This window comes from Cygnus atratus, chromosome 4 (assembly GCF_013377495.2).
Source record: "Cygnus atratus isolate AKBS03 ecotype Queensland, Australia chromosome 4, CAtr_DNAZoo_HiC_assembly, whole genome shotgun sequence".
NCBI lineage: Eukaryota > Metazoa > Chordata > Aves > Anseriformes > Anatidae > Cygnus > Cygnus atratus.
Window position 1 is genome coordinate 29,091,620 of NC_066365.1, and position 15,464 is coordinate 29,107,083.

Consider the following 15,464-nt stretch of genomic DNA (forward strand, 5'->3'; position numbering starts at 1 on the left):
TAAGAATGTTGATCATATTTTTCTGGACTGTCATGGTTTCCATTGCTTTTGGAAATATTTTTAGAGTACAGCTATTTTAATCATATCTTACCAATCCTAAATTATACCTTTTGATATACCCAAATGGTATGGAAGTCTGGAAATGGAAATAGGTTATTAGGAAATTACTGCTTCATTTACTATGAGATTCTCTTCCCAGCGAACTTTAAAATTAACATTTGCTACAGCTTTATAGGCTAGAAGTAGATTGTTGTGTAACTTTGAGTATGTAGACTATAAAAGTTGAAAGTTTATGTATATACATAAACCTGAGATACCGTATCTGACTAGTTTCAGATCAGCAATTCCAGTAACATGCATCAAATCAAATTCTAACCCATCACACTTAGAAATTTCCCTCAGGATTCATTGAATGATGCAGAAAATCAGTTACAGAACATATTGAGAGGAGATGTTAAGGCTGGAGAGGCAGTTTCAGTCTGGTGAGATGATAGTAGAGGCAGAAGGGAGAGAGATTTATTTTTTACCAGTTCATTCACTGTCTCTTCCAGGAGATGGAAATTCATAAAAGTTCGAATTCCATTCTTCTTCATAACAGGGAAGAACTAGTCTGTCAATCATGATACTCAAATCCTAATCCCTAATAAATAGTCTATGGCAAACGGACTGTCAGTGCTATGGTTAGATTACTGGTTTCCCCTGCTGCAGAAGACATTGAAGCCAAAGGACTCATGAGTTGGCTTCCTGGCCTGTGTTTTCCTCTAGGCTGAGAAAAAATTCTCGTAAGGATGGCATCTTGTAGATTCCAGGGACTCTCATAACCAGCCAGTCTGTAGGATGAACCCTTTATCTGTACTATTGTAAATATTCTTAGTGAACAGTAATGATACTGTTTCTGGACATTTTCAGTTTACCTGACATTCCTGGCAAAACATAATCTCTCTCTACATAATATATACATATATATATATATATTCTGTTGGTTTTTTTTTCATGCAGTTTTTCATAGATTTAAATGATATATCTTTTCAGTTATCTTATTTCATATATTTTCTCTTCACAAAACAGTTCTTCAATGGTCTCTTTCAGGCACTGATTCAACGTAACCATGATAGAGTAGTTACCTGAGAAACCCAATGAATATATGTGACGGACAGGTTGTCCATCAGTGCTGCTAACATTGCATTTCTTATTTCTGGCAATTCTTGATCCAGCATGATGCATTAAGAGAGGTGCAGCCCACAGATACACAGAAACTTCTGCATTTCTGTATACAATGACAAGGGAATCTTAAATAATCAACGACTCCTCGTATTTCCATGAACGATGCTTCCGAACTACTTTTTAATGATTCTAGTGCCCTGCAGAGCGAGTGCGAGTATATGTTTTATTGATTTTTATGAAGACTTAAGTGAATCATTATAGTCCTTGTGGCACTCATTTATAACTTGAGTCTGTGTAGGCTTTGCAGACTTGGGAGAACACAAGGTCTCAAGGAGCAGTTTGATTCAATGGACGTAATGAGTAAAAATCATTTAATTAAAGTGTGAAGTTTAAACATTTGTATTTCTTCCTCAATGTTCAAAGCTCCCGTAAATACCAAGGACCACAGGCCTTTGATACGGGAACTGACTGTGGCTTTTCATGTTTGTTTATGGTTTAAAAAAAAAAAAAAATGAAGCAAATCCTAGCCAGATTGATACTACCCTGCCACAAGATCAGATTACTTTCCATTCCTTTAATGGTGTTAAAATAAAATTAATAAATTATTTTGAATAGTTTTTCCATTAAGTTCTTTATTAGTTAAACATGGTTGACCATCATGATCTTGAATATTTCCACCACTGTGAATATTTTCACCACCTCACTTTCTTTAGGGTCAGTATTTTTTGCTGGAATCAATACCACCAAAGACTATTCTAACTATCATGTTTCATGCTTAAGCTAATGACACAAAAGAACGAAGCATAGGCTTTAACTTAAAATGAAAAGGCCACTGTGGTATTGGGTATTGTATTGGGACTGTGCTGGTTGGAAATTAAATAATTAATTGTTATGCTATCATCCTTTTTTTGTCTTCTCTTGTTGCTGTAAGCTCTTAGTAATGATACTAGAGGCCTTTGAACTATCACATAATCCTATATGTGTGGCTGTGGATTTAGGAGAATTTTAGGAGAATTTTTTAGGGTTATAATATATTAATATCATATTGCTTTTTTTGATTTCTGTTTGTTTTTTGGTGTGTGTTTTTTTGGATTTTTGTTGTTGTTGTTACTTTTTTTTTTTTTTTTCTGCCAAAGAGCTGGGATAAGGTATTTTGGATCTAATTTAATGAATAAAGAACTTAGCTTTTTAAAAAGACTCCTTTGCTGACATAAGACCTAGAGAACAGCTACTCGTGAACTATCTTCTGTTACTTCTCAAGCTGAAACATTCTACTAAATATGTGAATAACTTGTTTACAACAAATTCAAAGCAGAAAATAAATCTGCAGTCTTGAACCTGTCTGTATGTGATATTGTAAGCTCCCCTTCATTTGTCTCATTTGCTTTGGAAAACAAACCTGTCATTATGAAAGAAATTAGTTTGTCTGTAGAAAAATTGGCATAGAACAGTGTATATTCACTGCTGTCCTTAAAAAAAAAAAAAAAGTATTTGTCTAAATTTGTTTTGACATATTAGTAATTAATACAATATATTATATATATATATATTATATATTATATACAATAATACAATTTATTATATAAATATAATTACTAAGTTTAGAATGTATTGGAAAACTACATCTCATTAGCAGCTGGATTCTGTCTTGTGGATTAATTTGAGTTGGGTGCTATAAACTCTTGCACGAATTCAGGGTCATCAGTGTTCTGTGCTATGCTGATTCTGTGCTGCATTGTTTGTGTTGAACAGATGGACAAAGAAGTTTATTAAATGGAAATTATTATTTTTTTTATAGTAAAATTACTTTTTTGAAGAAAGGAGGAGAAAAGGTTACTGGGACACCTCATTGCAGCCTTTCAATACTTAAAGGGGTCTTATAACACAAAAAAATGGAGAAGAACTCTTTATTTGGGTCAATAATAATAGGACAAGGGGGAATGTCTTTAGTCTTAAACTAAAAGAGGATATATTTAGATTAGACATTAGGAGGAAAGTATTCACTGTAAGGTTAGTGAGGCACTGGAACAGGTTGCCCAGAGAAGTTGTGGATGCCCCATCCCTGGAGGTGTTCAAGGCCAGGCTGGATGGGGCCTTGGCCAACCTGATCTAGTGGGTGGCATCCCTGCCTATGGTTTGGGGGGGTTGGAACTAGATGATCTTTAAGGTCCCTTCCAACCCAAGCCATTCTATGACAGACTTAATTCTGGCCTATCAGTTCATGTATGTATTTTTCTTAATTTGAAAAGCCAATCAAAATTCTTATTTTGGATGAGCTGTGTTTTGCCCTGTTTAAGTTTGTGGGAAAAAATGTTTACAGCAAAAATAGTTTCATTACACTGCAAAGGGAAATTCAATATACTTTCTTCAGTCTAGCATGCTAAGACTATTTTGTGCTTTATGAAAACAGGAAAACTTTTTGATCATTTAATTTTTGAGCTGACAAAATTAGACATGTTAATAGTAATGCTTGCTGATTTTAAAATTGCTTTAAAAAAACAGCAAAATGACACTGATGAAAAAAGCTTTTGTTATGTCATTTTGAGAGATCAATGCCAAAAATGGGAAAGGCACATTTTGTAGTTATATTTCAGATATTACAAGGCACTGAGTAATGACATGGTAAGACTTGCCACAGCCAAATGGCAGCATTCTCATATTTTTCACAGTTAAGTGAGAGATTTAACACATTCTGATGTTCATTGAAAACTCTTCCTTCATTTGGAGTTTTCTGTTTATGCATTATCAGTTGTTGATCAACTACAGACTTAGATTTTTTTGTTGTTGTTGAATGAAAAAAAATGGTCATAAAATTCCTAACAGCAAGCATTTTGTGTCTCAGATTTCATACTCATTTTATTTTATTCTTTACTTTTCATTTGTTCAAATTCTTTTCAAAATTTATCAGCCAGTACAAGTGATATGTCTAGACTAGAAGGTTTTAGGGCTTATTGATGTTAATTGCTGTGTGTTATAGGTGTTTAGGCTCTACAAAACTGAGCCAAAAGAGAACCTTTTATATCTTTTGAAAAGCAGTGACTTGTACATATCCTATGTAGTTACAGGTTACTTTTTCAAAAGACAAACTTTGTAGTTAGCTATAGAAAAGCAAAAGGCAAAAACTAATGCCCTACAAGCACGCATTCTGAACTCTTAAAGCTAGATTTTGTACACTATCCATTAAGTTCAGAGCTGACGGTAGTCCATGCACAAAAGGCTTCTTTGCTTGGTTTTAAAAGGTGATTTCTATTTTTTTATTATTATTTTTTTTAAAAATAGGCTCAATTTAGAGCATCAGAATGTTCCCATTCCCATGTTATGTGCCCATTGTACTTAGGAGTAAGGAAACAGGAAGGTGGATTAAAGCACTACAGAGCTACTCTTTTTTTCTCCTCTTGCTACACTTCCTCTGTATTTTAAAAATAAAATGATACTGTTTTATATGTTGGTTTACAAAAATATTGGTGTAGCTTAACTTACACAAAAAATGACAGCCCGAAATATATGACTCGTGAAAAAGTAATGCTTAATGGTAAGGTTCCACTATTGATTTATCCCTGCTGCTGTTAGGATATTTTTGTAAAATGTTAGCTTTGAAAACTCTTTTTCCATCTTTCACAGTTTAATTACTAGATATTGGGTGAATTAAGAAAATGGAAGCACTTACTCTATTGTAATTGATCATCATTTTGCAATATTGTAATATCTTCAGAATTATTTATGTTTAGTTGCTTTCACTTATATCAGTCACTAAATTTTGAAAATTTTCCTATGGTGAGCTGCATACAGAGCTAAAAGCTTTATAAATGTATTCAGGAGTACCAAATCACTGTGTATATGTTCATGTATTTTAGGTTGTAAGCTATTTAGGGCAAGGTGATTTTTTTTTTGTTGTTCATTTGTTTGAATGCACTGTCTGTATCTTACAAAAAAAAACTATTGGACATGTGTAAGAGATTTAGACAAATACCTTAGGCTTAAAAACAAAGGTAACGATATATATAGTAGTGATACATATATCTCAATTTGACATCGCAGAACAAAATAATTTCAAAAAAAAGGAGATTTAATTGACCAGTTTCTTTGCTAATTCTCAAAAACATGATACTATTTTGTGTTTGGTTTCAGTAAGTTCTGAAGATACTTTAGAAAGATATCAGAAAGATACTTATATGAGAAAAAATATCAACTGATCTGAAATTGATTTATTTCTAACTGAGGGACAAACAAAAGTAGGTCTATAACAAAGATTCTAGATAACTGAAGAAGCGATGAGAAATGAAATACTCATATCATTTTCAGTAAAGCATTTGATATGATGTATATCATATACAGTAGAGAAATCATGAAATTAACAAGGAACTGGCTAAAAACGAGGTGAAACAGGTTCAATGGAATAGGAGAATATCACTTTGGGAAGGAGTTATTAGTGAAGTTTCTCCAGTGACCAGTAAATAAGTGAACAACACATTAAAGAGAAAATTACAGAGATATGTTGGGTTGCTATAGTAGAGGGATTGAAAAACACTGAAGCCTGATGCAGTAAAAATGAGTTGAAATGTGATGTTACAAGGTACAAGACCTTATCCTTGTTTAATAGTAAGAAGTTATATTTCCAGCTGAGAATTCATCTATTAGAAACAGTAGAATAGGAGAAAGTTGTGTGGACCAGTCAATCACAGGGTGACTATGAGGAACCAGATGAGGTCAATGTGAAAACGGTAAATGCATTCTACAGATGTATTGACTGAAATCTTTAAAGAAAATATATGAATTAGTTAATATATTGCACATTTTTCATCCAAAATACAGTTTTATGTCATAGATTTTTGAGATGGATGAATTCAAGCTGAATCACATACAGTGACAGCTTTAATAATGAAATAAATAATGGGAGTAAGCAGAAGAATTTGACTCAGTACCATTTAGCCAAATGAAGGGTAAGGGAGTCAGCAGGATGGTTAAAAGGCTTTGACAAATCTCATGGCTGCTAAATTTCTCAACCTTCAGTAAGAGCTCTTTTTTACCTCGTCAGTTTTAATGTTTTAGAACGTCCTCCCAGCAGTTAGCATTTACTCTGCTTTCACTATTTTTGTCATCTTTAATAACCATATATTTTATCTTCCAACCAGTTTTTTTACACAGCTGTCTATAATTTATTCTGTTGTTCACACCCTAACTATACCTCTAGGTTTTTTCTAAATGGGCTTCTTCCATTTTTTGTTTGCCTTTCTCCATTTTATCTAGAAGAATTTATCCGGTAATTTTTGTAGTTAAGAACTCAGGATGTTTATCAGGCTGATACTGTATATGGAGGAGATGCTAGCAAATTCATTAATATGGTATACCATAGTAGAGCATTCACACTTCTATTTGATAACAGCAAGCTATAAGCTAAAACCTACTACCTACTTAAATTTAATATTACTGTTCCATAACCAACAATATCCTTTTTGTTGTTGTTGTTTGATTGGTTTTGATATTACTAGATTGAATTCATTCAATTTCCAAATTTTCTGAATATTTGCTCTGCTTTTTCATTTAATTATTTGAAGTATAGTCTCAGCAGATACATTTTAATTTAATTTACAGGGGTGACAGAGAGAGAAAGCTAGGAATTATCCTAGCAGGTGATATCTCCCAGTGCCATGGCTTCAGCCTCTGGCAAAAACAAAACAAAAAAAAAATTGCTTTCAGAACCAGATTTATTTCTTTCAGGGAGGAGAAAAGAGATGGCAAATGCATTATTTAGTTCCAGAACCTATTTTTTCTGTTTGCAAATGAATGTCATGGAGCTTGGGCTCCAAGAGGTGCTGCCTTGTGTACCTGAGAATGCTTTCCACACTTCTACCCCATACTTCCACCAGTGTGTGCCTCTTCCACCCTGCCTGTAGCCAGTTCAAGGACAGTGATTTTCAGGGAATTACCTGTCAAGGAACTCTGCTTCAGGTGCTGTTCTGTGAGCCTAGGTTTTTTTTTGGGTTGGGATTTCCTTTCTCCCTCTTTCTCCCTTAATGAGGAGCAAATATATTTTGTCTTTAGAATATATAAAAAGTGTTACTTCAATTTTACCAATAATGTTACTATAAAAATCATTTTAAATACACATAATTATATACAAAGTTTTTACTTAACTGTTGCTCAGTATTTTTAGGGAAATTGGTGCTCCCAGTGCATTTATTAGTGTTTTTTTTTTTTTTTTTTTCCACAGCTGTTAACAAATATGTAACACAGGTGATTTGACTGTGTCCAGGTGGGACAGTCATGCTTAATTTTAAGAAATGAATACATTCAGGTTCTTTTACTGCAATATAGGCATGTGATAGAAGTTATAAATGGAATACAAAAACACTGTATGGAAGATTGATAATTATTTAAATACTTTTTAGGGAATTCCTCTAGCAAAACTAGTGTTCTCTCTCTTTTTTTTTTTTTTTTTTTTTTTTTTTTTAATGATGAGGATGATTTTCCAGACTGTTGCAATGTATGGCAAGGCTATTAATACTGGTATATAAAAGGTTGTTAAAAAAAAAAAAAAAGTCAACAAAATAGTACAGTAATGGCTCTATTTTGATTTCAGAATACTGTCTTCATTAAGGCAGCAAATGCTAAGTTTTGCATTTGTTAAATGTTCCCTTTTCTACAGTTGCATTCAAATTGAAAAAGATAAGCATTTCTATAATAGGTACTGGCCTTCTGTATACAGGCATCCATAGTAATACTAGAGTTAACTGAAAAAAGACTTTGAAATTGTGTAGAATTTAGGTAGCTGAATTTATCACATGAAGGTTAGCATTTTTCATAGTGTGGCCTATAGCATAAACTAATTTTATGATAATTATTTAATGACTATGCTAAATTAAATATTGTCTTTGGAAAACACAGATAATTACTCCTTTATAAATTGAGTATCATAATATTAACATACCTTTTGAGATTTTTGCACACTGAATTTGTCAGAAGTTTTGAATCATTCAGTGTTCATGTTGGGTATGTTTCAAGAAGTCTGGGTGATAATCTCTGAAGAACCATCTCCTATAACATAGGAGCTGAAATGTTTCTGGTGAACGCAATAAATTTTAAAAACTACAGTAAATATTACTATATTCAACTTAATCTGTACATTCCCTTTTACATGGTTTGACAAATGGTGGCAGATAATGCATGCAGTAACAAAAAAAAAATGAGTCAATCACATTTATGTATGTCTGGTGGGGAGTGTCATTAGAGTTTTTGAGTCATAAAACGGTATTTCTGGAAAAGAAAAAATAAGGTATTTTTTTATCTAAATTGAATATTAATATTTTTAATCACACAAAAATTGATCATTGAGCTCAGTTATAGAACAATAAAACTTTATTTCCTGAAGCTATTGAAATAGTTTTCTGATGCATGAAATAAAAACATTAAACTATACTGTCTTTTTAATTGTGTTAATTACAAAGTATTGCTTTTATGGCTAAATGGATCTTAGCTTGCTTATAGGCTGCTGCTTTGCTGTAATGGAAAGATTAATGTCTTTTTTATATGAAAGTAATTTTCTAATTAAAAGAGAATAGGTACGTGATGCCTTTTGTAGTGTATTTAAAAAATGAAAGATTGATTTTATTTATTTATTTATTTATTTTTGTGCTTTAGCGTGAAGTAAAAACGTTCCTGTGTGGATGATTTTCAACTCCTATATAGGTCTCACATATTGGACCAAATACATTGGTCACACACACACCACACACACACACACTCCTTACAAATGTAAAACTTTGTCATGTTGTATTTAATCAGGTACACCACAAACGAAAGGACAACTCTTAGCTGTTTAGCTTTACATCTAGGCAATTACACAAGAAGGAAGAGTACACAGCATCATCAAACTAATATTTATCACTCTCTGTTTTTTCTGTAAGTGTCCAAGTGAGTTGTGGAACATAAAAGTGAAGCATCCTTATATTAATATCAGACCTGTGTACTGTACTGGTTACTGGAGAAATTGTCAAGGCCTGGATCACACATGCTTGAATTTTTAAAAGGTCATTTTAAAAGTTGAGTAGTTACCAGCTTTTGGTTAACCAGAAAAATGAGATTTTTTTTTTCTTTCTTGGGTGGAAATGAGCTTGGTGTTCACATAATTTCTTTTTTTCTTATTTTTTTTCTGTTACTTTGTTTTCAGTTTTTGTTATGGAGCAAAAGTAGTTACTGGGGCCATGCATTATCTTTCTTGCAGTGTGAAATATCAGAGGCAATGATAAACGGTGGAAGATTTACTTTCGATACAGAGTAAAGTTGAAAGAATTGAGAGTAGTTCTCTACTGATAGTAGTTTACTTGCTTTTTCATCAAATAGATTTATTCTAAAATTGTATGGCAAAGACTTCCTTAAAATGATTCTCTTTTAAAGACTGAGTACTCTGTTTTTAACAACATATTTATTTGTACTGAATTTTATTTAATGGAGACCTTTTTTTATTATTTATTTTTTTTACATACAAAATCTATTTTGTATTAAAATGACACTTCCCCCCCCCCCCCCCCCCCCCCCCCCCCCCAGGTATTTCTAATACCATACAATAAATTGTCTTAATTCCCACGAGAGTTTGAATTTGCTGCACTGGTGTTAATTTTAGAAATGCTGGTTACTTACCAAGAGCAAATATTTCATCATGATTCAAAGAATATCTATAAATATAAAAATAATTCTTGCTCTTCAGATTTCTGATATGGATTGAATTTTCTCTTACACATGTAGAACATGATTGTTTGCATGTATACTTTATGGTTTTGCTTCTAAATGTGTTAGTAATTTGTCTATTTTAGGAAAAACAAACCACGAAACAACCTGTGACACACTTTTAAAAGTGAATCCTTTACATTTATTAATTTACAGATATTTTACATTAGGGTATTTTAGGTAATACTAAATAAATAAACCAAACCTTGTGAAATAGCTTATTGGCACTAGCAATTTCTACTGCGTGTTGCACAGGAAATGCAAAAAGGAGTGAATATTTGTGGATCTAGATGACTTCAGAGGAAGTGATGCATTTAGTTCACATTTGCCTCCAACCATTACTCAGTGTTGTGCTCTTCTGCTTGGTGCTCTGTTCCATCCTGGTTGTTGCTGCTGCCACTTGGCAGACACAGCAGTTTCAAATTGATGCTGTAAAGTGCACTGTTTTTTTTTTTTTTTTACATCCTATATTTAGGAAAGATTTATTCAAGTATACAAATATTTATTATTCTGGCTGAGTATTTCTCCAGGTATTGTAAAAGAAATCATTTTTGACTGGAGAAGTGTAGAAATTATTTTAATGCTGTGTTTTAAAAATGACATAAACTAATGTGTTTGAACTATGACTAATGCATAATCTTCTGAGGCCGAAATGGAAGAAATTACTAACATCACTTTAATTAGGAAATTGTGCTTTCACTGATATCAAGGAACCCTTCCCACCCCACATCACCCCACCCAAAAAAAAAAAAAAAAGCGTACTAGGGAAGAAGGCTCATATCTTATTTCTGTATACTGAAAGCAGAATTCACTTTTTTGTTCATTTTCATCTCAGTCTTGCATATTTCTTACACTGAGTTCCATAATATTATTTTCTGAAAATGAATGACTCTTACAGCAGTATTGCCATATTAGTCAAATGAAGATGATAGCTACTATGCTTCATTGGCCTTACTGTTAAATAACTTCTGTTGTCTAACTTTAGATAGTCTTACCTCTGAAATTCATTTTCATGTTAAATGTTTCTGTCTTTATATGGTGATGCTTGTCAGTCAATTTAATTGAAATGTCATGCTGACCGTTATTTGAAATACTCAGAACTTCCTGTGGTTGTCGGAAGTTCTTTTTACTTTGATTCCAATTAAAATCCTTAAATTACCAGTGTACAAAAGCTGCATACTAATTAACCTTATGAAACTGCAAACAAATTAACCTTGAAAACAATATATCTTTTGCAGAGGTAGTTCAGCTAAGTCTGCCAGAAGATCAAAAACTAAGCACCACTGCAGCAACAGTAGGACAAAGTGCTGTCTTAAGTTGTGCCATCCAGGGAACTCTGAGACCTCCCATCATCTGGAAGAGGAACAACATCATTCTGAATAATTTGGATTTGGAAGATATCAATGTAAGTAAAAGAAAGCTCTCTTTAACAGCTTGCTATAAAATATTTTCATGAAGAATTGAGAAGTGATCAAGAGTGAACAATTGGCTGATGGGTTGGGCTCACATCAGTAAATGAGCTTACATAGGCGAGTTACTAGTGGGGTTCCCAAGGGCTCCATTTTGGGGCCAGTCCTCTTTAATATTTTCATAAATGACTTGGATGCAGGACTTGAAGGTATGGTAAGTAAATTTGCAGATGACACTAAATTAGGAAGAGCTGTTGACTCCATCGAGGGTAGAGAGGCCTTGCAGAGAGATCTTGACAAGTTAGAGAGCTAAGAAATCACTAACTATATGAAGTATAACAAGAGCGAGTACCCCATTCTGCACCTGGGAAGGGGCAACCCTGGGTATACATACAGACTCGGGGTTTGACAGCACATTGAATATGAGTCAACAGTGTGCCCTGGCAGCCAGGAGGGCCAGCTGCACCCTCGGGTGCATCAAGCACGGCATTGCTAGCCAGTCAAGGTAAGAAATTGTTCTGCTCTGCGCTGGCGTGGCCTCACCTCAAGTACTGTGTGCAGTTTTGGGTGCCAAAGTATAAGAAGGATGTAAAATTATTAGTGAGCATCTAGGAGGGTTAAGAAGACAGTGGTCTAGAGGGGAAGACATGAGGAGCTGCTGAAGTCCCTTGGTTTGTTCAGCCCAGAGCAGGCTGAGGGGAGGCCTCATGGCAGCCTGCAGCTCCCTCACGAGGGGAGCGGAGGGGCAGGCACTGAGCTCTGCTCTCTGGGGACAGCGACAGGACCCGAGGGAACGGCATGGAGCTGGGACAGGGGAGGGTCAGGTTGGGTGTTAGGAGAAGGTTCTGCACCGAGAGGGTGGTCGGGCATGGGGACAGGCTCCCCAGGGCAGCAGTCCAGGCCCCAAGCCTGCTGGAGTTCAGGAAGCATTTGAACAACGCTCTCAGACACATGGTCTGTTTTTTGGGTGGTCCTATGCAGAGCCAGGAGTTGGTGATCCTTGTGGGTTCCTTCCAAGTCAGGATATTCTGTGATTCTATGTGATATTAACAAGTTCCTTACCTATGATGTTTTTAGTCATATGACTGTAGATAAAACAAAAGAAATGGAAATAAAATGCTTGCCAAACTTTGTTTTTATTTTACTTTGTATTCAAACCCTTGGTGTTAAGTACAGGGAAAACGTTTCACAGACCAATCATTTAAAGGAATAAGTATAGCAATAGAATCGTATGAAGACAATCACAGCCCAAAATGCAGACAGTATTATACATTCAGCATTATGCAGCCTTCAAACATCTAAGAGAAAAAAGAATCTATAAAATTAACATTTTAAGAAATGCGTACTTATTTAACACAAACAGATCATTATAATAACTTTATATTCTGATAATTGAATAAAAATGTATTTTTACCATAATATAGCTCTTACTACAAAATTGGTTGTTTTAATCATTCCTCCAAGTATTCAGCAAAGGTACTTCTCAAGGAATCATTAGTGAATGTCAGTAACTTAGAAATCTTTTTTTAGCAAGGCAAATATCTGCCCCTTAACTTTGCTGTAACCTCTAAATACGGAGAAAAATACAAAATATGACAAAAATAATACATTTTTTTTCTGACAGAACTCTCAAAACAATCATTCAGCTGTATTTTGTTTGCCTGTAGGTATGTTTAATTTCCTTGTGCCATTTCACATTACCAGAATTATACATGTGGACAACCATGGGGTTGTATGAGTATGTCCGTCTGAGATCGCTGCAACTCTTACATGTGTGGAGTAACACCACAATCGAATACTTGTTTTATTTATTTATGAATGCTTTGATTTGTTTCCGAAGTGACATTTGTACATGCACATCACCTTTGTTTTGTTTTTCTTGGTGTTTACAAGCAATCAGATTTGTTTGTAAATTGAACTTCCTTACAATGGTTTCAAAGGTCACCTTGCTTGAATGGTAGCTCTAAGTCATTTGAGAGGCTTAGGATAAATCCAGCATGCTGTGAAAATTTCTCAGTTTATATTCTTGTTGCTTTTGTTAATTAGGTATTAATAATATGATTGGCATTCAAAAGTGTCCTACCCATGCTCACAAGCTCCTTTCTGTGTTATTTGTTAGCTTTCTGTAAATATTCATTATGGTCATAAGTAATGATTTGCAGTTCTTTCTAATCACATCTAAGTATAATATATAGCATGAGCTGTAGAGCTAGAAACAGGAGCACACATCTGGACATGTAGAAAAAAAAGGAAAATGATGAATGGTGATAATGAAGCTAACAACTCAGTTTCAAACTGAAAGGTTCACTTGACTGTATTTGCCAACATGAAAAGAGCAAGTGGTTTTCCAAGCTTGATACAAACATTTTGAGTATGAAAATTCAAAAAACAGAAGCTTTCTGCAGTGGGTGCACCAGTGGCAAAGACAAAATGCTGTGTACTGACCGTAACACCGCCAACCTCCTGTGCCACTTGGAACGGGTAAAGGGCTTGGCAATAAAGCTGGAAAAGGGGAGAGGAAAGCTGTTGTTTTAATAATGTTCATCTTTGTGTTTCCCACAGCCCAAGTTAGTAATTATTATTATTATTTTTTTTTAATTTTAATTGGCAATAAATTAAGCTAAATTTTCCCAGGTTGAGTCTGTTTTAGCCCACAGTGGTAATACGTAAACCAGTCTTAATCCACATGCTCTTTCATTCCTCCTATTTTCACCCCCCCCTGCCCTGCTGAGAGGGGGAGTGAGTGAGCAGTCGGGGGGGAGCTTGGCTGTTAGGGCCAGCCCATTGTGTTTCTTCAGTGCTTATAACAGCTGGAACACACTCCAGTATGGAATTTTTGAAGACTCACAGCATGCCTAGTTTGAAGTCAGTTTGCAGTGGTGATCAGAAATCCAAAGCTAAGGGAGAAAATTAAAATTACTAGAATTGACTGGATTTATGTGCTTTTAATAGGCAGACCATGTGACAATATACTGGATTAACAGTCTATAAACATAAAAAGCAAACAAACGGGCTAAGCAAAGAGATAATTCAAAAAAGGTCTACAAAGTGTCTCCTGAGAGAATTTGCAGGCTAGATGATGATGTGGAAGCAAAAACAGTTGAGGTATTGCTCACCTCTGGAAAGAAACTATATATTCATACCTGCACAGAGTGGAATTATTTAAGAGCTCTCTCTGTGTTGGGATGAGTTCTGTGTTTGCATTTTGTGTATGGGTATAGTAAGAATGGTACAGAGAGTAAATGCTTCCAGCAACAGGAGAAAAATTCTAAAGGTGAATGTATTCATCATTTATTTTTTTAGCTTAATAAAATCATAGAGAAATTGGAATACAGGGGAATGCTTTTTAGCAAAAATATATTACAGCTTAGTTCTTAGTATTAACAGTTTAGTTACAATTCAAAGGGAATGACAGATCCCTTGTACATATCCATGGGCTGAAGCTCTAAAAATACATAGCACTCAAAGGTTCTAGTTATATACAGGTGATCTTCATCTAATGTGTAGATAAACCAACAAACAGTGGAAGAAAGAGTTAATGGAGCCTGGAAGCTAAACAAAACAACAAAACAAAAACACCATTGGACATAAAAGCATTGAGTTTAACTGCTTCCTAGAGTCTCTTTTCTTCAAAATTTATTTTGTGTTCCACTGTTTGCACTGATTCTATCCTCATATTTATTTCTAGATCTTCTCTTGTTTCTTTGTGGGTTTATTTTGGTTGTTTTTTTTGTTGTTGTTTTTTGTTTGTTTGTTTTCATATTTCTTTGGTCATTCCTTTCTGAACTTGGTCAGATATTGTCTGTTTAATTCTTACAATTTCACATTTGCTTCAAGGTTGTTACGTAGTCATCATTTAGTATCTACTCAAGCAATGTAATAAAAATAATACCTTCGGGAGAAAAAAAAATAATTGGACAGAAAAGAGTTGTCTTTTATATTTCACTGTGAAAATGAATTTGTTACTTAAATACTAATTTCAAAGGCATAAATGTAGAGGGAACATAGTGTGTTCCAGTTTATGTTGCATTTTAACCACTAAAGAATACATTGTACTTATTCAGGCAATTTTAAATGTTCAAAAGCCCTAAGCCCTTGTATAATTTTGGATGTCCCCAGAGGTAAAACATTCTATGCTTTACTGTGACTCTATTATATGCTAAAACG

At 34.2% G+C, this 15,464-nt stretch overlaps 1 protein-coding gene across 2 annotated transcripts in view; it reads left to right on the forward strand.

The window, feature by feature from the left end:
- FSTL5 (follistatin like 5) overlaps positions 1–15,464 on the forward strand; it is a 261,207-nt gene that overhangs the window by 163,027 nt on the left and 82,716 nt on the right. For both annotated transcript variants that reach the window (XM_035550439.2, XM_050710405.1), the window contains exon 6: positions 11,127–11,293. In XM_035550439.2, coding sequence (XP_035406332.1) covers positions 11,127–11,293 — 167 coding nt within the window. The remainder of the gene's footprint in view (positions 1–11,126; positions 11,294–15,464) is intronic.